The following is a 25,659-nucleotide window of genomic DNA, read 5'->3' as shown; positions in this document are numbered from 1 at the left end:
TTAGGGCATAACTTAAAAACGTTCAACAGAAAACACATACCAAACGTCACTCACTAGACTGTTTTGAAGAAAAAAAACTAGCTAAATTTCAACCATCTGAACCTGCACTATACATGCTATATACGAGCCTTTATTTTATCCTGTTAATCAATAATGCGTTAAATGAAACACAATATAAATATCAACACAAGTCAGTTATAAATAATATAGCAATGTATCTAAGTAATGTATCTTTTGGTGTTTAGTTCTGGTAATGTGTCTTTGACATACATGATGTGTTTCGAACTAAACATCAATGTATAGTTAATTTACTAGATTTATAGAAATTATTTTAGATTTGCACCTCTTCAATAAAATACTGGTTGGATCAAACTATCTATTGTAATTCATGAAGTCTTCATCAGAAATTTCTTCTATTCTAAATTTCAGATCATACCATTTTTCACAGTTTATGAATGAGTCTGCTTGACAGTCAAATATTTTGATATAGTCTTGTGACAACGCCACAAATTCACACTCATTGTAGATAACTATTGAACCCCAGTTATGTCCACACTCTAGCCCGAACGCTTTACCTAGCTTCTTACATCCATCAAATTCCCTTTGTTTCTTTTTAGGTATTTGCCTCCTATCAACTCTGGCTAACATTGATCTGTCACACACGAGGAATAATTTCTCATTTACTTGGCGCATCGAATCGCCATCGATTATGACAACGCCACAGTATTTACAATTGATAGTAAATAGCCCTTTTCTTTTTTTGTTCAGCTTCATATTTGCAGTCCTTCTTTCGATTTCTTCAATTTCATATATCTTTTTCTCTGCTATGGCTATATCTCTGGTGATATTAAGTTTGGAAACTTCGTCTATGGCTTGTGTCATTAGATATTGTCTCTGGATGTTTTTCTTTTCAGTCTCAAATTCCTGTGAAGTGCCAACTATAACCTCCCGTCCTTCTTTTTTGCGTACTCGTCCTATAATTAAATGTATATGTTAGGTTTTATGCTAAAAAACTAGATGGGGACACCGGTGGAGTAGGATAATTCTTCTGTAACATACTTTTTTTATAAGTTGTTTGTATCGCGTGTGATAATATTCTGCCGTGCAACTGAGTTTTGGTTTTTAAATATAGTTGTTAGTTAACCATGTTAACTGAAAATTGATTAGTTTGCTACGAGACCAGTATGTGGGAGTTGGTGTTTTTTTGGGGAGGGGGTGTTGTCCTTGATTTTCCCTTTCCTTACCCGCACCTCACATGTTCCTGCAAATAACTTATCCCGTATACAGTCCTTCTCATTCCAATGAGACACAAACACTTTACAATCATATGGCAACGGTTTGTTCTGCATTGAATGGCATAAAATTTGATACTTGGAAAATTAAACCTTATTTCAAAACCCTTTTGTAACAAGTTTTTGTTATTTCATACGCATAATAGCTTTAGCAGACATCTAAGTAAGGAATATGATGTTCAGTGGTTGTCGTCTGTTTGTAATGTGGTTCCTACGTGTTTTGTGTTTCTTGTTTTCTATAAATATTATAGCGTTGCTTTTCCCGTTAGAATGGGTTTACACGTCTAGTAATGTTTAGGACCCTTTATAGCTTCCTGTTCGGTGTGACCCTAGGCTCCGTGTTGCAGACCTACCTTGACTTATAATGGTTCACTTTTATAAATTGTGACTTGGATGGAGAGTTGTTTCATTGACACTCATACCATCTCTTCCTATATCTACATACATAGAACAATGCATACCTCGCATTTGTAAGCTGCTAATTTCATCTGCACTGAATCTGTATCGGATCATCACATTACATTGCGGCACATCAAGACCCTCACATCCTACTGATGTCGCAACAATGCACAGATGGTCGCCATTTTTAAACTTCTCTAATACTTCTATCTGTTCGTGCGCAGGAAGACCTTATAATAAAGAAAATATATATCATTGGTTACTCGATTACTGTATTGTTGGTCGATGAAACAGTTTTTAATGAACGCGAACACAACTTATCAAATAAAGAACGTACGATAATTAAAAAATTGTGTAAATGTATTTTAATAACAAATATTTGATCATAAACCGACATTTCACGATATTTCTTTAAACAGATTAAGATAACTTGATAAGGTAACATTAAAATGATATAGGACGAAAATAAGTTAAAAACTAAAGATGTAAGCAGATCAATAATGCGTTTACATGTTCAAGACTGTAACATGTTTACATCATTGAATTGTATGTTGCACAAGACTTTCTTATAAAGAGATAATTTCAGCTTTCCAATTGTGAACTTTCCATTTCTAAGTAGCAATACTCCTGCAGCACCTGCATACGGTGTATATATGTCCCAATTGATACGATATTTCCGAGCTTGCATTTTCTATAATGGTATTCCTCACAAGGAAGAACAGACGTAATCACGAGTTGGTTGACCGTTATCGAATAATCGTTTCACAGGTGTTATCGTATATGCTTTTTTCGTCGTATATACCATCCCCTTTCCTTTTGATGATTGTGAACTACCGAATTAGACTTTATACCAGGTTTGTAATAACATGAGCAACACGACGGGTGCCATATGTGGAGCAGGATCGTGTTACCCTTTCGGAGCTCATGGGATCACCCCCAATGTTGCTTAGTCTTTTGTGTTCTACACAAACAACACAAACCCAACCAAAAGGTGTTTGTATGATAATATTGTAATAATGCTGCTAACTGGCGTATACATATTTTTCAAATCACATTTCAATTTTATTTATCTTATTTTATTTAAAATGTTAAGTTTGAATATTTTGCAAATATTAACACTAAATGGATCATATAGACAGCTACAATAATTCGTTTTAAGTTGTAACATACGGTGATACGATGACGAGTTAGAGTTCAGTAACAAATGTCCAGGATAAACACATTGAAATGGGTTTCACAATTTCATTCACATGATATATAATCGAAACGATATGTTTTTGATTCTACCATTTCATTTTTAAAAGATTAAAAAATTTGCTACGATGTTGGACCTTTTATAATTCTTATACATTCGTTTGATGTGTTTTATCATTTTATTTTGTCATTCATTTCGAGACTTTTCGTTTTGCATTTTTCTCGAAGTTCAGTTTTTTTGTGATTTTACTTTTTAGACATATAATTCGTTTGTATACGATAAAAGGTAATTACCTGCTTCCTCTACAGATTTATGTGAACCAGTAAGGTGGGTACTACGTAGATAGCTAGGTAGTCTTTCTGCTAAGGCTTTTGCAGTTGCTCTGGCTTTTACAAATATAATAAATCTTGACTCTTCCTTAAGTAGTTGGTATTCGTTTTCGATCCTTTCAATAACATTTTTAACATCAGGATTGCCTTCGATGTTTCTTCCAATTTCTCGAAGTTCAGCAAACACGTCTTTCAAGAAGAAAACAAATCAAACGATAAGTTTAAACAATTAACAAGTTGTCAGCGATGTATCATCGTTTAAATAAAAATGTACGGTTGCCTATAATTGCTTGCATCCACTTCAATTGAACTTTGGTGAACAAATGTAACATTGGCAATCATGCAATATCCCCTCTCTTCTATTCAAACAGTTCAAGTTCATGCACATATGACACAAATTAGAAAATGATGAAATGACCTATAGTTTGAGGTTTTAAATTTGATGAAAAAAGTTATAAATTGCCGACAATTTTTTTTCATGTTACAATGCAACAAAAATTAAGCTTTAAATTACTTTATCTATAATGTCATAATGCGTAAAATGGGTGTTAAGAACTCACAAAAACATTAAAACTACTCAAAAAAAACTAACAATAATAATCACACGATTCATCTAGATAAATTAGCATGCAGGCGTAGTAAATAGAGTAGTAGATTTGATGGCATATGGGTTTAAATTACAGTGAATATTGACTTATATCTATTACCTCGTAGCTTGGATACGATTTCTGTTTCTTCAATGGTATTAGCATTCTGACTTGCAAAAGATTCGTCTGCATATCGTTGCATGACAATTTCACGAACTTGATCAATTTCAAGCAATGAATTAATTTCTAGACATTCTGTATAAAGCTAAAATTTCAAAACACTATTATTTCAATTATTATCATTTGGTAAGTTCATAGTCCTGTCTTCATTACAATGCTTGAATATTTGATATGTTTTAACTTAGCAGAACGAACAATGAAGTGCTTGCATTATTTGTCACATGAGGTATTTCAAAATGACAAGAAACCAGATTTTTTCTTATATTTCCTCTGAGATACTAATTGCATTGAACAATATAATTTCAATCAGTTGAATATAAGAACTAGAATTAAATTATTTTTTTCTAAATCGTCTGCCTATAGGTGGCGTTTTTAGGTTATGTGTTTCAAAAGGATTTTGCGGTTAAGCATTCGGCACGACAGGGTCCACTCGATCAGTCAGATTTATTTTTTTATACTACGATTTTCATAGATTTTGTATCATGCATTAAGATATTATTTTGCATTACATGTGTGGGTTCACTGAATGAACTATTTACATACATATACGAGAGCATTATAAAGATGTTTATATTATGTACATGAGATATATTATTAAATGGCAATTAAACCAGCCATCGGCTCTGTCGTGTTGTATTACACTTTACAATTTCTTGTGTTTATTATTATGAGAATAATATGTGGTTTTGATATATGGATATTAACGGGAGAAGAATAAACAGAAACTTTAAAAAAAGTTAGCACGGCAACAAACCACGAATAAAATGTATATAGTTGGTATAATTGCTTGACTATCTTGTGTTTAGTCTATGTTGGGTTCGAAAAATATATGCACACACAAGAGACAACTGTATGTTTGGGGAGATAATCTCAATAGTTATAATAAATTATGGCAACAGTAGTATACCGCTGTTTAAAACTCATAAATCCATGGACAAAAAATAAAGCTTCTTTCGATTTATTTGATTCTTCTGGAAAGAAAAACCAAAGCAAACATCACTTTATATTGTTTTGCTGGAATCAGGCCTTAATTATCATACATACATATTTTACGTTTCACATGTCAAAATTTATCAGTTTTACGTGACTCCAACATAATAACCTGATATGTTTGATAAAGTTTGACTTTCGAAGTAAGCAATGTCATTCATATTAACTATTGATATATATATATACCTCTAGATGTCTAAGACATGCGTGAAGCAATCGTGGTACTTTTGTATCTTTATGTAATACATGCTCCACTTTCTCTTTGGTTTCACTGATCCACTGTACGTACCGTACATCCATTCTTTGTACTGGTGGATTACCTAATGCCTCATATAAGTCCCTATTATTGAGTAGATTTTCAGTCAAAAAGTTTGAAACTACAAAAAAGAATTGTATCGATAACTCTTTATTATCATCAATTTTATACGCCCGTAAAAATCATCAAGAGTGTAGGTTCGGATAGATATAAAAAGAGCAAAACAAAGAACGAATTTTATTATAATTAATGTGTTTTGTATAAATTCTTCCCGTACAAGTTAACATTGCAATACAGTATTATTATGAATGAAATGTACCAACATGAATATCAGATACAGAACAATGATAACCAAAACGTTCGTATATTATTTCCAAAGCTAAACCAGACAGAAAACAGATATCAATAAAAACAACATTATGCTGACATATTCTCATCGTGATATAATTCAATTTATTTAATACATATTTTGATAACTAAATTTAAAGCTCCCATTGAAATTTAATCCATGTTTGATTTCAAATTTGTAAATGAATTGAAAACTCTTTCTTTGTTCAAACTTTTGTGTTTAAAATATTATTATGGTCTTAGTTTGTCATTCTGAAAAACATGTACATGTAAACCGAATAACTACCCTCCGATGCGCAATTTATAGGTAAAAGTAGGAAGATAAAAAATAAATAATTTTAAAAAGACAAAATATGCCACACTATCAATAATTGAAGTGTTTGAATAGTTATGGCCGAAACATGAATCACAATAGTTAATTTATTACCAATTCGAGAGTTCAGTTTATTTTCAACATACTCCATTGCCCCGAGTAGTATATCCTTCAAAGGATCGAGTTTTCGGGTCGTTGATGCAATGGGAACTGCAAAAAAGTAAACATTAGAGCTGTAATGAATACAAAATGAGCATGTGAACTGTGAATATCAGAAGGTGAGAGATAATGAAAACGATATTTGTATAAAATGAGTTATCACATTTAATCAGATACTTTAAATGATAAGAAATGAAAAACATCGTTTGATATTTTTTTGTTATTGGATTTTCTTTAAGCTGAATAGCGTGTTAAACAATTGGATAATGCCTACAAACCAGGTTCACTGATGAATCCTTTCAAATTTGAGGAGGCAAAATCGAGCCTTCAATTCTAACCTACCCTTTTCTGGAATAGACGTATATTGAAGTAGTTCTTCTCTATGGCGCTGAACAACAGACAATTTAGTAACATCTAAATTTGCCATTACTTTCCTCAAATGATCTTTTGCTGCTGACAAATCTTTGGCCTTGTTTGTACCTGGTGATGCTGTTAGTCCAAGTATCTTGAAACAAATGTCATGTAAATTGATAAGTATTAAATTATTGTTTACTGTGTTGTAAACTGGTATTTATTGTATGATGTACGGGGTATGTATGGAGAATATAGTGTATGTAATTACATTATGCACTTTTCATTGCAGAATAAAATATCGTCTTAATTTACGAATTTTCATTCATCGTTCAAACATGTGTGTCAAAGACTATTTTGAACATCTGAAATTTCTAAAAGTTTGGATGTCACTAAAACATTTATATGGGGTGCAAACTATCTTTTTTTTTAAGTTTCCAGCAAAATAAAGACAAGAAAGAATAAGTTACCTTCTCTTTTTTATATATATATATAGTAGTACTCAAAGCGACATAATCGTCAATTTCTGTACGATTAGTTGAAAATGGGATCCTAATAGTATATGATGTCTAATGTAAACATTTTCATATGCAAACAGCTTTCCTATTTCATATGATATTATTGCGCATTTCCAATATAATTTTGTACCATGACAGAAAAACGTTTAAAAGCCAGGCAGTGTTAATTACTGAATAAGCGCATGTAAGTAAGTAAGTAAGTAAGTAAGTAAGTAAGCACCTGAGATCACCCCTAGTTTTTGGTGGGGCTCGTGTTGTTTATTCTTTAGTTTTCTATGTTGTGTCATGTGTACTATTGTTTTTCTGTTTGTCTTTTTCATTTTTAGCCATGGCGTTGTCAGTTTGTTTTAGATTTACGAGTTTGACTGTCCCTTTGGTATCTTTCGTCCCTCTTTTAAGTAACTTAAAGTTAAGAAGTCAATAAAATAAATTTCAAAAAAACTTCGTTAGAACTTGGTAGGAATTGGAAAATTACAATTTAACATTTGAATTACAATCTAGACAATAGACTTGCGAGTGAAAATTGGTATTATCGTTAGAGCTAAAATAGGAGTGACAACAAACAGCCACTCTGGAAATAGTTCAAAATAGTTTTACTAATTCAGTACCTGTGGAAGTCGATGCGTCTTTTCCCCATATTTTGCTATTCTATAATATGACATCAATTCGTTGTACACACTTTTATCATGTGTATGATGACATTCGTCAAGAACGATCAAAGTAAAAATATCTATTGACACTTTATTCGCTGCTGTTTCAATGAGGTGGTTGCATAGGGATTTTGGAGTCAAAAATATCAACCTGGCATTAACCATTTCTGTTCCGAAATTCTCACTGTCGTCTTCATCAGCTTTCCATATTTTTATTTTACCCTGATAAGGTAAAATCACAAAATTACCGAATCAATCGGAAAGTCCCTTATCAAATAGCAAATCAAAAAACAAAACACATCAAACGAATAAACAACAATGTTATATACTTTACTTGGTACAGGCATTTTAAAATGTAGAAAATGGTGGATTTAACCTGGTTTTATAGCGTTAAAGGTCTCACTTGTAAGACACTCGCATCAAATTACAAAATTACCCATTTCAAAATATAATAATAATGAGAACAAAATTTAAATGTGCGAAAATGTATTTCGAAAGAAATTTAAGTTTAAAGGGGTACTACCTGTCAAATTCATGTTCACCAATTTTAATCAATTTCACATATTTCACTCTTTGCTTTTCAATAATGATTGAGCGAAACAAATAACATATATATTTTTTTTATATATTTCGTAGCTAGTGCCCCTTTAAATATTTACATAAAAAAATTTCATATCGACGTCTTCTTCTAGTATGTTAAGTGGTTAAGTCATTGCTGTCCATACACTTCACTTACAGTCAATGAAGTGGAGTGTATGGACAGCACTGCCTAAATGAATGATCTGTTCATTCTCTGTTTAGACTATCATAGTCATCATTAACCTGTACACACCTACCATGACTTACATTATAGGAAAGTGTCAGTAAAATACAGAGCAGTACTGAATTAACTAAAAGCAAATTTTCTGAACAGCACTGAATTTACTGCATTGGAATGATAATCACATTGTCTAAAAAGCTGAACATAACATAATGTATTTATCAAACTTTTCAAATTCTGTGTAGGTCAAATTACAGTTCAGAGTTAACTTCAATTACTAGTGTGTTACATGTCAGTGGATGTTTGAATGAATTTATTCTAGTGAACTTGGGATTAAGTGTACTAAATTCTATATCATGGTTGTTTCGATATTAACAATGATTAAAATGGAAGGGACTAATTAAAACAAAAAAATTATGACAATCCTGATGATTTAAACTTTCAACTTCACCTTTCTCAGTAGTAACATGCCCTCTGTCCTATCAGTTGCCTTTGAATAAATTCATTCAAACATTTTATATCGTAACGCTATTGGTGTTGCTGTATTAACTCCAAAATATAAAATTATTTACCACTACAGTTTTAATATATATTCGTCTATATTTATACTAAATGAAATGCCAGAGCATACTCTATTTCGATGATCTTTTCGGCTACCGGAAAAAAAATGAATTCGTTATTTCATTAGTTCCTCTTTTACAATCAAAAAGTGGTTAAGATACTATATATTAGTGTATCAACTCACTAGAGCTATAAATTTGCAGTCTAAATTCTGAAATACAACAACAGTCACTAATCTGCTTTTTTGTCGCTTGTGTATTATTTTTTATAATGAAATTTTTACTAAATGTGAATTCGCATTGTGGTTGTCATGTTGATTTGTCTTCTAAATTGTTTCCTAAGAATTGAGCATTATTTGACTTTTTTTTCACATGTGAATTTGACAGAGTGTTTTTACATAAAGCTAAATGAAGTTGTAATTGTATTGCCTTATTTCATGACATCAAATTGATTAACACTGATAGTAAACAACAAATTTTAGACGGTGCCCTCATCCAAAATTGTTCGGGTAAATAATTTTACACTTTGGAGTACATACAGCAATATAAATAGCGTTTCGATGCAAAAAGTTAAAAATAAAACATAGCTTCAACAATTTACCTGAAAGTGGAGAGTTGTAAAAGCATCACATGCTCTTTTGTACTGCTGTCCAAGTAAAACGTTTGTCTTATTTATGAACACAACTTTTCCTACAGACAAGTTATACAATATGAAAATTACAGATTATCAACTATATCAAATAAGAAGATCTGTTTTTTATACTGAAAGTCTGTGTTTTAACTTCGGTTTTGTTTGTATCTTTTTTTCTTGTGAAATCCGTATTCAGATGTATTCGCAGTCTTGACGAAACAAAATTAAACTAATGATCTTTCTGCATTAAGAGATTAGGAGTTCCAACTAAATGCACTGAATAGACCTTAGGCACTAATGTTAATAGTGAGTACGCTTTAGTGTATATCTTCGGTATTATCGGTATTGTAATTGTACATATGAAAATTTTAAATTGATATATATATCACTGTCAATTAATAAACTTACTTATGTTAAACAAAATTGTATGCATAAACTAATTCTTTAAACATAAAAATAGAAACAAAAAATAATCAAAGTCTAGGACCGTACTTAGTCTGTAATGGTTTACTTGGATGGAGAGTTGTCTCATTGGCACTCATTCCACATCTTCCTATATCTATCAACTCTGGTAAGTATTCGTGCTATCTAACATCCCGTATACAAAAACAAAATAAAACCTTTAATATACTTGTTATCGGTTTCTCAAAACTACCAAGCTATATATATGCAAAACATTGATATCTATTTTAAACTCAGCGTCCTGTGTTCCACGCCAGATTCAAAACCATACCTCTTGGATTTTTTAACAAATGACCCTCTATCACATGGAAAGCCACATACGTTTTCCCAGCATTTGTACCCGCACACATTATTGTATTTTCTCCTCTCAGTGCGATTTCTGCTAGTTCACTTTGATAATGACGAAGTTCGACTAACGAGGGTGGTCTTTCTTAAAAAAAGAAATTTATTATGTAAACACAATACAATTATGTTCGATATGTGCTATAATTCTCAATAAAGCGAAAAGAAAATAATCAACCATTAATAAACATTGTATCTTGCTATAAATAGTTGGAAGTGCGTTGTTTTCAAATGATGAATACATTAGATATATTCAAGTACACAGTTTGCCAGGTAGACATGTATGTTTAATGTTTAAATACTTATCCTTTTTTTTTTTTTTATGTATGTCGAAACTTGAGAAAGTTGAGAATGATGACATTTGGCCTGAACTTTTTATATGCTTACCGATAACGTTCAATTGAACATCTTTTCTTTCATTCCCAATCAATATAGTGTAAACTCCTGTATCTTCTCTTGTAGCATGTAGAATGGTCAGTTTATAAGTTTGGTCTTTAGATTCATCCCGAATATTATCTGATAATACGCGTGCTGCATAATCTCCTTTGTACCATTTGCTTGGTTTCTTCCCGCCTTCTATTACACATTCTAGGCTGATTGTTTCACCTTCGAAACAAGTTTTGTCTTCCAAAGGTTCCCGAAACACAACTACAAAGCGATGTATTAACAATATATTTTTTTCTCCGTATGATGCGTTATACTTAATGATATGAAAATGAAGATGTGGTATGATTTCCATTGTTCATTATTCTGTTTCAAATTTAAAAATTCTTTAAAAAGACTAATATTATGGGTATAAACTGAAAGTATATAAATAGCACACTTAAAAAAGTAGAAAAATATCACAGGGTGTGTCCATGATTTTTAGTATAAACAATTGAAAATTAGGCGGGAAATGATTTTCTAAAGATTTTTCATACATCTAATATTACATGTAAAACATTTTTCTTTCAAAAACAAACTACGAAAATATAACAAGGATTATATATGGTTAAAACCTATACGTTTTGAAATAACGAAAAAAGAAGGGGGTTTATTGGAAAAATTGTTATTTACTCCACAGGGATAAAACTAGTGGATTCCGATCAAAATATAGTAGCTTACAACCAAAATTCTATAGTTGTCTCAATTAGAATGACAGAACGTTTTACTTAATATAGAAGTTGTTAATGCTTTGTATCACGTCTGCTTGAAAACTGACAGAATCAATGATAATTGATCCAACTGTGATAGTATAATCTTGAAAATGTAATTCAACATAGGGAAATGTCAGTTCTTATGTTAAGGATGTTTGCTTGTCATTTTTTGGATTTTTTGTCAGATTTTCGAAATCCTCTGGTTTTATCAATTTGAATGCCTAAAGAGATTTTGCAAATGGACCCCTTTTTTCTTTTAATGAATCTTTGACATGTAAGTTTATAAGCCATTTGGAAAAGTAAATAGTTGATCAAATTTTTTACTGGTCAATGATAAAGCTTTGACAAATGAAGAGAGAATATTGTTTCGCTAATATTCCAATGGCTAATATATCGAAAACAAGCACATTGACCCCTATATATTTTTTTCTTTGCTTGTTTGATTCCTCAAGTAATCCCCTATCAATATATACTAGTTTAAGTGAAAGTTAATTTTTTTTTTAAACTAAGCAGCAAACTTCCTTAATATTCCAAACCATATAATTGAAAAGTTCAAAAGCTTTTATAAGACATCATCATTGTATACTAACTAACGTACGTTCTAACACTACGCTGATGTTGTAAATTCATATTTTCTATCTGTTGTAGCAAATAATAAGTATCCATTTGATTTTTAACCGTGTGTTCTCATATCGAATATTCCATGTATGTTAAAGAAAAAGTTCAAAGTGAATTAATTTTCATTTTGGCTCACAAGGAATAAAATACTAAAGTAAAAAGATAGTTATCATCTTCTTCACTTACATTCCTTTACTATAGTATCAAGCAATTATGTTGGAGAAAATTATTATTAGATTATTACATGGCATTTTTCATATCGCATGTATAATCAGCCCTAGGTGCAATATCAGCCCAAGCGCCGCATGGCTGGATCGCTGATATTGACCGAGGGCTGATAATACATGATATATGAAAATTGACATGTTATAATCTGTTTATCATATGCTTCAACAATGGAGAAAAAACAGTTTAATTTGAATGATCTTTTTACGTGGTTACAAAATAGAAGTTCAAAGATTGAAAAGTTCACTGACGTCGGACCCCAGATCCAGTGCATTCGATGTGAAATCTTTCTATCATAAGCCTCAACAGAGAAGAAAAATATTTCAATATGGACGAATCAACGAAAGATATACTTCAACAAAATACATAATAAATTCTTTTGGAGAAGTCAACTTATTTTAAAGAAACTTTATACATTATGTTTCAAACATTAAAAAAATGTGTTATTTAATATTATTTTAATTAATAATCATTATTTTTTTTACACAGTATACTTTCAAGTATCAAAATAATTGTTTGTACACTACTTTGTAATGTTTTTCACTGAAAACATAGCCTTGAGGTGTATATTCCAGAATTTGCCAATATTACCGAAATGCCATGCGATAACGATACGTAAAGGCATGTGATAACGATCGAATCATGTGATAAACTTTTCATATCAACCCGCTAAGCACCAATTCGAAAAATATGGAGTTTACGTTAATTTAATATTATAAGTATACAGTAAAAATCATATGTTGTTTAGTCTAAGTATGTGTTAAGATATGGTATCAACTTACGGCTCTCATCATTAGATATATTCAAAGACTGCACTGTATCTGTAAATCAAATGTATTTACAATTTTAGAATAAAATATAGCTTCTTACAACATTTACAATTCTAATTCGATACGAAATAATTATCTTTTTATTATCATGATACATCCGTGACAGGACTATGTTCACTAAGGTTTATTAATGCGTGTTATTTAAGAGCAGACGAAATGATGTTTTCAAAAACATCTGCAGCAAATGAATACTTCAATTATTTTGTGTATGTTGTTGGTTAAACCTGAATTCTACTATGAATTCAAACAATTTGAGTACACACCCGTGATAGAATTTGAATTTATTGCTAGGGCTGTTCCTATTGTACTCCCACGTCATATGTATTTTATGAATGAACTACCCGACGTCATAGAACAACGACGTCAGAATATAAGCATTTTATGGAAACTACACGCTAGTGAAACCGAAAATCATCATAACAAGAAAACGTAAACAAACGATGCTAAAATGTGATGTAAGCCAATTTTTTTTTTAAACTTATAAGACATTTGAGTAAATTATCATCAAATTCATCCAAAACTATCGAAATATATTATTGTAAACAGTTTAAAGATGTCAGTTTGTTCCATTCTTTTACGCGAATTGAATGGTGCGTTTATTTATGGGAACGGTAAATATCAGCCTCCACCTAAAGCGCTTTGATCCAAAAGAATTGCCGTATTTGTCCTTTTAGAATCTAAATAATTCATGGGGGCTTGAATATAGCTATATTTTACCACGGGTTGTCCCTTAATGCCGATATAAAGTATGACGTAATCATTAATCAAAGATAGGTGCACTTGAATATTTTTTTTTCATTGTTAATTAAGATATTTAAGATAATCTGTTCAATCGTGAAAGTGGTCGGTTTTCCCGGATAAGTGATTTTACACTAATGATTTTGGGGTCCTTTTATAGCTTGCTGTATTGTGTGAACCACGGCTTCGTGTTGAAGGCCGGACTTTGACCTATAATGGTTTACGTTTACAAATTGTGACTTGTATGGAAAGTTTTCTCATTGGCACACATACTTCATATGCCTATATTTATTTACATTTATAATCTGTCACACAAAGGAGTAGGTCCAGTAAGACCCCTTTTTGGCCCCGAAATATAGCAGTTTTACAAAATTATTTAAATGTAAAATTTTAGTTAATTTTGGAAAAGTTTAACATGTATAATGCCTCTGGTACATAAATATGGGCTGTTTTTGGCATTACAGTGCACATATATCGGGTTCTTGCATCATTAAGTCATGCTAAATTCCAGAAATCTTCACAATTTCATCATTTTACTAGTAGTTAAATTTTAGCCGGTTTCTGTCTTAAACGGAAGTGGCCGCATTTGTGTTCATTCTTGATATTGAAATGTAAGCTGTGTTTAATGATATTAAATAACATATATCAAGGTCGAGGATGAACACGGATGCGGCCACTTTCATTTTTGACAAAAACCATCTCAAAAGTGACAGTTTTTGGCATATTTGACAGATTTCTCATAATTAAGGTAGAATCGGAGCGTTTATAATGAGTGAATCAGTATAAATCTTTCACAAAAAAATAATTGAATCAATTGAAATACATACATGTATTTAAGTGTTTAAACGTATCCACAATCATTTGTTAGATAAACTTGAAGTTTGAGACCAAAACTGGCCCTTACCGGACCTACTCCTTTGTTTTGAATACCAATTCTGCTTTGGTTTAATCCGAAAATCCGCCTAAATAGTACATTTCCATTTTTAACCTTTTGTCTCCATTAAATTTAGTAATTTATACACCAATAAGAATTTAAAAACATAAAAATCAAGGAAAAACAAATATGAATGACTTGCAAAACCTGATGTATTATGGAGTGTTACAAATATATATTTAAACATGGAAAAGATGAACTTAATTATATAGTATAAACATAGCAATCAAAAAAATAATTGAATAGCTCAACTTTAAGTCGAAAAGAAATCAAGCTGACCTGATCAAGACACACGTTTGGATTCCCAAAAGGTGTTAAAATCGCGTAGATAATTTATATTTCACATATAATATTATAAATTATAAAATAAAACTAAATAATTTTACAATATTCTGTTTGAAGAAGACCTCTGATAAATAAACGGTATTGATACATATATTTGATTATGTCAGATAACAATTAAATACAGATATTCATGCAATATATATCCTTTTTACTACTTATTCATGTTTTCACATCTAATTAAAGTAACTGTTTACCTATAAGTGATTGCAAGTCTTGCTCAACATTGGACATGCGCTCTTCGGTTTTGGTTCCTTGTTCTTCTAAAGATTGGATGGATTCAAGAGCATTTTTCTCTTTCTCCATAAGATTTCGAAGATTGTCTAAGTACATCTTCTCTGTGTCTTCATCCATGCAACATGTTCTTAATTTTTTTAATTCAGAGACGAATTCGTTTGGTTGTTTATTCAGTTCTGTTTCTAACCTGCTCGCTATAGATTCAAATTCACTGAAAATGGCATCCAAGTCTTTATCAGATACAAATGCATTTCCTCTATGCAAGATTAAATTACGACTTCTTCTACATCTTTCAAGGTCATCTCCTAGTAGTTTCTCATGCGGCTCTGGATCATTGGGGTGATTCTAATTTTTTGATGGACGAATTTTAGGATCATAGAGATTTCGCAAAATAGCATAAATTAGTGGTATATCAAAATCAGTATATCCATTATGTACTGCATCGTTTATCTTTCTCCAGTCTCCAACTTTCAAGATGTTTCTTAAATTGCGACATTTATTTATTTTGCTACCGATACTACCCGGAGGTTCATAACTTGCCAAAAGTTCTTGCAAAATATTTGACATTATATGCTGTGAAGCATGCCCAATGCGAGCAAAGTTAGCTTTGTGCGAACCACCAGAGTTACTAGATGCAGCCATTCCAATTATATATGTGTGTGCGGTATAATTTTACGAATACTTAGACAAAAAGACACTATTTCAAATACGTGTATATTTGACAACTGATATGACTAAAGTATTTACATTCAAACAAAAAGTTAAATATATTTTCATATTTTTCCTAATTATTCGGCAACAACAGGTACAGAAATGCGCTCTAAAACTTCAAGTCAGAAAACATTACAATAGATCGATAAAATCCATTGTTACTTAAATTATTGTTGATTCTTAATCCTTCTGTTTCATCATTGGTTAAAGTATTATTGTTCAAAGCATGGAATAAGACGAAGTCTGAAACACAGTAAGACAAATGAAAAGAAAATATATATGATGCACTATGAGTGTGCTAACTCGATGTCAGGGGAACTTCTTACATGTTATAAAGGGGAAGCAAACCATTCTTGCATATTCATAATGTGTATATCGCAGTTCGTAGTTTACTGAATATCCCATGCAATTTTCTTCACTTTCCAAAATATTGCAAGATAGAACTATAGAAACTTCGATATGAGCGTCACTGATGAGTCATCATAGTATAGGTCTGGTACCTTTGAAAAGTACTAACACCACTTGGTCGACGTCATTGCTGGTGGACGTTTTGTCTCAGTGTGTAACACCATCCCATTAGTCAGCACTTTGGTGTTGACATACATATGAATCAAATGGTCATTTTTATAAATCAACTATTTGCATAAGTATCAATTATTCGAAATATAATATATTTAATGCTTCCATTAAAACACAAATTTTGGAATTTGGGTCAACAATCCACAAGCATTCTACTTTAAACTTATTTGGCTTTCTTACTATTTTGACCTGAGCGTCACTGATGAGTCCCTTGTAATTGTTGACGATACGCGCGTCCGGTGAATCAATTTTAATCGTTGTTTCTGTGAATACTATTAGAGAATCAGAAACTGAATGTTGTCTTAAAATTTATTTCATCTAATTTCTGTTACATGTAGCAACAGAGAGGCGAAAGATACCAGAAGGAGCAGTCAAACCGTTTGAAAGTGTTAGCAATTTATAACGGTCGAATTCCATAAATGTGTGCAATATATATGGTCAAGAAACAATAAGACATCAACAGTTTTGCTAAGATAACATACTATAGAAATCTTTAAAAGGATAATTACTGTAATCTCATATTGCCCATATTTTCTACATATTCATGATATTCAACAAGTATATAAACATTTGATTTACATTTACACTATAAATGCTATTATTTCAAATATTTAGTTTTACATTATGTTTCTTATACACATGTTAATCTTCATTGATGTTTTTGTTAAAAACATGTTTCAACACACAAGAATGTATGCCTTTAAGTTATATAATTAGTGATTTGATCGTTTTAAGCCTACTGAAAACCTTGTCTTATTCATTCAATCCTGATCACAAAATGTAAAGGTGAATTCAAACATGACGTGGGAAGACACAATGGCCGATGAAGTATAGATCGTTTCCATCACAATGAAGTATGTATAACAAAAATGTTAAAATAGAGGAAAACATTTACACCATGAACTTACTGAACGATAGAAAATGGCTTAGTTATTTAGTGTTCGGTCTTTTGAGAACTGTTAAGACAAAATATCCCTTGCAGGTCATAATAATTAGTTTACTAGTGAAGTACTTTTTGTTTTGGTGTGAACGTAAATACTATACATCTATTGAATAAGGTTATAAACATAAGCTTTATTTTTATGGGATGCAATAGAATACATATGATATAAAAAAAAAAAAAAAGCATTAACACATTTAAAATTGCAATATAAACTTAAAAAAACAGACAAATTATAAAAAGCGAACACGAGGAGATCAATACACAAGGAATGTACAATGCAAACAAAAATGTTACTAGGCATGTTTATCTCGAACATACAATATTCTTTAGGTACACAATATAAATTGTTAATGGTTGCCCTCGGTTTTACTTAGTATGATCTTACGCACCATTTTGAACACTTTATTTGCACTTCCGATTCAAATTTACTTTTTACACACATTTGTGCCTTTTTATTGTATATCAAGTGAAAATTTCCGCCATAATACAGTAGATATTTGATGTGTACGTTTTAAACTTGATTTACTTTTTTTAAGCCATTTAATATACAAATACTAAAACATATCAAACTCACATAACACTTAGGCTGTCGTCTTGTCTCTAATGAGTTGTAATTACTAATTAAAACTTGATAAAATTCAAATTAGATATAAAGTGTCCTTTCAGCGCCGAGACGTTGTTTTTTCACATGGTTACGTTGCCATACATATTTCAATGACGTTACTAAAATGATACGTAACGTAACGTCAACACATTATCTACAAGCACATGCACGCTATCCTCTTTAATCGATTAATTGGACATCTCACCTTGAATTAACTTGAGTTCACGTAGCGAATGCGTATTTCCAGTGATTTTTGTTTAATGTTCAGGCTAGAATACGAAGTTTATTTTTTTATTTTTTTTATTGATATTTGTTCTTTTTCAGATTACTATTTAAAACACCCGATAATATGGAAATAAATTAAGATTCTTATAGCTAGATGGATATCATTAACAAGGAAGATATATTGATGAAAATATACTATATATATATATAAAGTATCTCAATTTCTGTATTTTGATATAAAAAGGATGGTAAACGGTTATTTTCGTGCAACATGTTTTGACAGTTTTATTCCACGTGTAGCCGTGAAAAAGGTTGTCGTTATTCATCGTAAGAGTATTTGTGAAATCGGTTAAAAGATCAACGTGCATGCAAGCCTTGACAGTTTGAATTGTTCGTTCATCGTTAAATGGCAATTTTATTTCGCCTTCTTTCGTGTAGTTACCCCCTTTCTTTACTCCCCTCTTCAAAGCATCACCAAATGTAAGATTTGATATCATCAATTGATTAAAAAAAACAAAAAAACGACAGTTTCTTCATACTTGGCGCAGGTCTGTTTTTTCTTAAGCACCATCGATGAAGAGTTCGACTGAACACTTTGAAGATCTTTGCATATCACCACAAAATTAGGGATACCAGTATATAGCATTGTAATAATTCAACCATCATATTAATCTCAACTTACTGAGTATAAAATTGTTCTGCGGCAAATATTTCATGAATAAACAACAATAACTTATCTTTTTTCTGATAATGTATAATCTGAAATAACATTACAATTGTGTGACTTATATTTCATTTTGATTTGCCGGTTTGGGTTTGAAGAATGTCACTTTTCTGGCTAGACCAGTACATGATGTTGTGAATATTTAGCATTCATTTTGCTTCTTTTTTTTATATATAGCCTAAAAAAAAAAATTTTTTTGGTATTCTATAATTCAAGTTTTACATGTCAACGGCATGCGAATTTTAATAATTTCACTAAATATTTATTGATGCAGCACTTGGTGTCTAAATGTAATGTATTGATATGTGTGGTTCAAACTTTTCTTGACCTTTTTATATAGAGAAAGCCGGTTTTTTTTCCAGATACTGTTAAAAAAAGTGTACAATTAAAGATAGTTTTAAGAAATACTTTGCTGTGTCAGTTATGTCATTGAATAGGGCCTGTCGCTAAAATATTTTATGTTTCTTGTTGCTATCGTTGAAATCGAAAATCTTATATGAACTCCCTTTTCTCCGGTGTGATATCGGCAGAAAATGAGGAGAAACTATCTCATCGTATAGATACATTCTTTTGGCAAGAGTTTATTTAGGGATTTCGTTAAAATAGATACATGTATAGCCCTAAATACTTGAACTATTTTCCTTCATTGATTCCTACATTATGAAGTATAGTGTATAATTACTAGTACAGGTACACAGTTATAGTTTGAAGTTTAATGAAATAAAAGAAGTAAATGTTGATACCAATAGTTTACTCCAATCATAATTACGGACGACGAACTTTCCTTTTTACTGTGATTAATTCTTCAAGTAATGAATTTGATTTTAATAAATACACAAATATAATCACAAACTGATCGACTTACACTAAAAGCCCTTCGGTCACTTTTAATAAGAGATCCATGCATGCCAGACTCAGTGAAAATGAGACTTTAACTACAGTATACAAACAAATTTACAAAGATATATAGAGGTCAACTTACAGTCTGAGAAGAAGATAGTCGGACATATGCATTATACGATATTTCAAACACTAAAAGCAAAAGTATAAATTGGCTGCGAATATATTATTGGAGGCTACACATATTTGTTATACCATTGACTTCCTAAATTAAAATTTAGCAGTCTGATATTAACGAACACAACCCCACTCAAATACTATCGAAAACAACGAATGGACTGGGACAATAAAACAACTCTCAGACATGAGTGGATAACAACGCTCATTAAATGGTCCCGGGTTAAAATGCAGTTATTCATATCCCATCCATAGTAAGATTGAAGATTGCACTTGTGTGAATAATATGAAAATGTAGACGACCCTTTATTTTCAAGTTGAAAATTTGATTTTTAAACCAAACGGAAACATTTAAAACCACTAAAATTACAAGAGATGCATCATTATATGTTTTTTATATTTTTAGCTCTTTTCCATAGGTCTATTTGATTATTTCTTAATCCTTTTCATATTTAGTCATACGAAGTAGCTAGATTGCAGTCTTGTTTTGTCTTTCTTAGTAACGAAAAAAAAGGATTCAAAATGACGACAATAGTGTAATAATTTAAATGGATCAGATGGACTGATCTACATACTAACTTTTATATATAAACAAATTGAGTTCGTATATCAATTGTGTGAGTTGGGTTTGAATTGTCAGTACTAGTATTAGCCTGTATGTAATTTATATATAAACATATAGAATCATGCACTGCCAACCGTGTTTATGTATTGTTTTATTCTTTAGCTGGGTTTTTTTAACACTAATGGTTGTTAAAATAAACAATTCAGAATTTTCTTTTGGCACCAGTATTATTTTTGAAAGAGTTCGTTATAATAAGTCATGATAGCTGTACGTATGGTTACAAATGAGTCACTTATAGCCACCAAAGTCATTGGGACAAGGCTACGGGTCGTCGTACTGCCTTATATAATAGTTATGTATATATGATATCTCCCAGTTTTTGGTTGGGTTGATGTTGCTTAGTCTTTAGTATTCTTTTCTGCCTGTGTAAATTTAACTTGTCTTGTGCTCAGTATCATTTTTTTGCCATGGCATTGACTTGTGAGTTTGACTATCTCTTTAGTATCTTTTACCTCTCTTTTTGTATGCACGATTGGTCACTATATAATTCAATGTGAAACATTTCAAATGAGATGAGCATGACATTTTTAAGCTTTAAGCATTGCAGGATCGAAAAAAACCCACGAAAACAAAAGGTATGTGATACGACAGCAACTTTGCCAAAGGCTTCTTCTTGGCTTTGGAACAACTCTGCATTTTTTTGTAGGCATTAATTCCCTCCATTAATCTAGAACTGTCGGGTACCAGTTTAATATTAGAACAGAAAGAAAAAAAAACTTTTAAAAAGAGCTTTGTTTGTCAAAATTGGACCAAGCACAAAAAACAACAACACAGTAACAAAGGACAAAAATAAATTCAAAAATACTCAGTAAGTGATGGGTAAATCAAAGCACGATCTTAACTCAAAATTGAATATGTACTCTAATATTTAATTGACAGCAAAGTGAGACACATGGACACATAAGGCGTAACATGCAGATTGTATGCCATAATTAAGTATTAGAATGATAAATTCAAAAATCCGGGTCCAGTTTATTTGGTTTTTAATAGCAGAAAATTATTTTACAATGAGAAGACCGGCATTGTCAAAATTATTCATTATAAGTTATGACTTTAATATTTCTTGTTTTTAAAACTAGTGAAGTCAAACCACGTTTAAGCCAACCCCAAATGGGTAAATTTGATGGGTAAAAAAGTGCATTTAAAAAGAGATATTCCCGAATTCTACCGACTATATTTGCAGAGCTAATCTTCTAACTTTGAACTAACAGTTTTATTGAATAAATTTACAAACAACAAACTATTAAACAAATTGTCGAATGATTTTCGATCTGTAACACTTCACATTGTAAAAATCGGTAAAAACTCAATGGTTTTACTGCAAAACGTTTCCAGTAATATCAAGTACCTGCCACTTTTATACGCATAAACGTCACACACAGCATCAGCTTTGGTGACGTCATTCAAATAAACGTTACAATTTAAAAATAAAATAACAACTTTTTTTTTACAGTCAACCATGTGAGCTAATTTCATTCAGTTAATTTAATAAATAAAGGCATACAAAGTTTATAATTGGAGTAGTAGATTGTGTAAAAATTTGCACATTATCTCAGAAAAAAATAGTTTTCAACCCCAACATTCAATATATAATTTGAGACTTTTATATTTATTCTTGAATAACAGAACAAAGTCAATTATTTTTCTTTAAACCTAATATGGTTTCGGCAGTCAAATGAAGTTTTTTATATACGTTTTTAATGCTTTGTATGTTCTACTGAAAAACGACAAAAATGTCGTTTTGGCGTGCTAGCGGTAAACGACATTTTTGTCGGTTTGGCGCCGAAAGGGTTAATCATCACGGTGCACAGATTCATTGACCTTTATATAATTGATAACATTTACATTATCAAATTTCTGGCAAGAAGCTATCTCATCCTGATTTAAGATTAAAACAAAACAAAAATATTTGAATGTGTTCTATGTTATTCACGAACATTCGAATTACTACTACGCTAATGATCCAACACTATTTATAGAGTATAATGTCCAACATTACAATCCATATTGTAAAAGCATACTGTGATCATGCATTCGTCACAATTTGGTTCCCAACTCAAAAGAAAGGGGCGGGGGTTCCAATAAGTCAAAAATATTGATCTTTTAAATCTGGTTCTACCCACCGAAACCTACCCCGGATAGGCCACTGGATAACGGGGGGGGGGGGGGGGGGGGGGGTCGAGAGTTAGAATCCCCCATTTTGTTATAATAGAAACATATGACTGGGATAAAAAAAAATATGACTTTCAGCAAAGGAGCTATAATTGAAGGATTTTTTTAATTTGAAATAAATGCTAATTTTTTTTTTTAATATCTGGAAACAATTTGTAGTGAACACTGTAAGTAATTTCTGGTGTTCGTGCTATTGAAAGAATAATCAATTTCGAATAACAATGGACTTTGTTTGCGGGATGTGAAAGCAGGGGTTTCCAGAAACCCCGCTTGTCACAGCCTGTGGTCAAAATCCATAGTTAATCGTAACAATAGATCTATTCAATTTACACATGTTTCAAAAATAGAAACTATGAAGTACATGTATAACAATAGAGCTGGGGTGTAAGCTAGTTGTTTGGTTTTTAGTCTATATTTATCTTATCTTCCCTAACAACGAGAGCTGAAAGCATACTTTATGCACCCTAACAATCAGTAGCAGTATAACTTATCTGTTATATAATATTTAAAAATGTTACTATCAGTGATTATCATATGCATAACATATAACTATAGGTTTCATAACGAGTGATAATTGTTTATCGCTTGTACTAAACTCGCGCTATTTAATTTCAATACAATAATAAACGAGACTCTCATTTTTTTAAAGTCTTTTTCACATGCCTGTATGACGTCATATCTCATTTCCTAGTGTCAAACTTTAACATCATGCAAATAGTCCAAATAGTTCGGCGAAGCACCTCGATAGTTAGGTGCGTCCGTAACATTCGGGAAAACTCAGTCGATGTTGTCTAGTCAGATAATAATCGTGCCTACGTCGTGACTGATTCTGTTATATCGGATTAAAATCCTAACAATGTTCTGTGCATTCTGGACGGTGTCTTGTGGAACAGGAATGAACTGGAGACATTTTGAAACGCTGTTTTTCTGTCGATTGAGTCCAGATTGCACCAGATCTTATCGATTGCGAACTGTTTTTTGCCGAAACCGTTCTGAAACAGTCCCGTTATTAATACGAAATTCGTCAATGATACCCACGTCAGTTCCGACAATATACAATACGATTGAGACCAGCCACAGCCGTTTATAATGCGTTAGAGAGAATTTTGATTGGATTACGAGTATGCTAACATTTTTCGAACGGATTACCTCCGTCAGTGTCGGTTCACTGCCTGTCACTGTCTGATCTCTGTCGGATTACATTCGGTACGCAGTCGTGGCAGACTCAGTCGAATTATACATGTTGTATGAGGTGAAAAATACAAATCGGACTAAAAGCGGATTGAGAACGGAATTATCGGGATAAATTCGCTTGCAAACGGTTGAATATCGACGCTTCCTGAACATTATCTGATTGTTAATGTTGTTGTCGTGATAAAAAAAAATCAAATTTGAATTAAAGTTTGAATTTTCACCAACGATTTACAGGATCTGACAATTTTGAATCGGGAAAGGTCCTGTCAAGGACGGCAGTAAAAATCGTGAATGTGAGACCCCAGCTTTACGAACGTTTACTACAGTGTTCAGGCAATAATAGGACATTCCAGATTATTGAGGATAGTAATTCGATTTTTTTTTACTGTTCGTGTCTTACCGCTGTCTGATCTCAAACCGAAGTAATAATCAGCACTATGTGAACGCTGTATTGAGTTGTTTTATTTTTGTGTAAACAATAATTGTTATTAGATAACCAGACAAGAAGTGTATATCAAATATCTATTTACTTGAAAAAGCCTGTTGATATTCGTATTTTCAAACAAATTTCTGGAAAGTTGTTCAACCGAAAGTGAAAGTAGAAAATCTAGAATGTTATTTAAAATCAAAATCTACTGAATTGATGTTTAAGAAACGCGATTTTTATACGCTGATTTATAATAAAAATCTAACATGTGTAAAACATGTGTCATAGACAATTATAGAACTAATTATAATTATATAATGTATTCAAGCAGACTTCTTAAGTCATAGCTTCATGACGGAATGTCTATATTTATCATGAATCATACACAAATCGTAAAATTTATCTCACCATTTGGTATCTCAAATCGAGCCAATCCGTCCTGTTTCGAGTAAGTGTTAGGTCCAGTAAAAATAGTTATTTATATGGTTGGTAACTAGACGATTCACGCAGCCATGCATATTTATATCATGTGTCTAATTTTAGTTCTGCTTACGTAATATCGAATTTTGTAAACGGAAACCTCGGAAATCAATAACGTCGGTATAGATCACATTGATATAAATTAAAACATTAGGTTGATGATTTGGTTGAGAAAGTGCATGAATGAATAAATGAATGATTTTAAATGAATGAATATATGAATGAAAGAATGATTTTATTCTCATTAACTAGTAAATAGCTACAGAGAAACTAACAGTTCATATATAAAACATTTTTTTTTTAGCATGTGTGAAATTTGATAACATTATAATATTATTACAGTTCCTCTAAATAGGAGGACAGACTTTCAATGATATGTAGCGTATAAATCTACACAACTTTTCTAGTTTTACAAAGTTTTCAGAAGAGAATACATTTTAAAATTTAATAATTCAATGAGGGTCTAGAGAGTTACTGATTTCTGTACTTTTTATGTTTTTCTATAATTACATCATGCAACTTTTTTTGTATTCATTTATTTTCCAATCAAATGGGGTGGGGTGCACAATTATAGTG

At 31.5% G+C, this 25,659-nt stretch overlaps 1 protein-coding gene across 1 annotated transcript; it reads right to left on the bottom strand.

Annotated features, from left to right (window-relative positions):
- Positions 1-329: 329 nt before the first annotated feature.
- On the bottom strand, positions 330-25,129 carry LOC134725184 (antiviral innate immune response receptor RIG-I-like). The gene is made up of 14 exons (XM_063588801.1): positions 25,012-25,129; positions 15,343-16,336; positions 13,084-13,122; positions 10,710-10,970; positions 10,252-10,410; positions 9,489-9,577; positions 7,526-7,789; positions 6,391-6,553; positions 6,004-6,099; positions 5,159-5,349; positions 3,923-4,067; positions 3,180-3,404; positions 1,754-1,921; positions 330-974 (listed from the first exon to the last, which is right to left on the bottom strand). Exons 2-14 carry the CDS (start codon positions 15,497-15,499, stop codon positions 373-375), a joined length of 2,559 nt encoding a protein of 852 aa, XP_063444871.1. The 5' UTR covers positions 15,500-16,336; positions 25,012-25,129; the 3' UTR covers positions 330-372.
- Positions 25,130-25,659: the final 530 nt, after the last annotated feature.

The sequence above is a fragment of the Mytilus trossulus genome, chromosome 7 (assembly GCF_036588685.1).
Source record: "Mytilus trossulus isolate FHL-02 chromosome 7, PNRI_Mtr1.1.1.hap1, whole genome shotgun sequence".
NCBI lineage: Eukaryota > Metazoa > Mollusca > Bivalvia > Mytilida > Mytilidae > Mytilus > Mytilus trossulus.
This window is presented reverse-complemented; position numbering and strand designations above follow the sequence as displayed.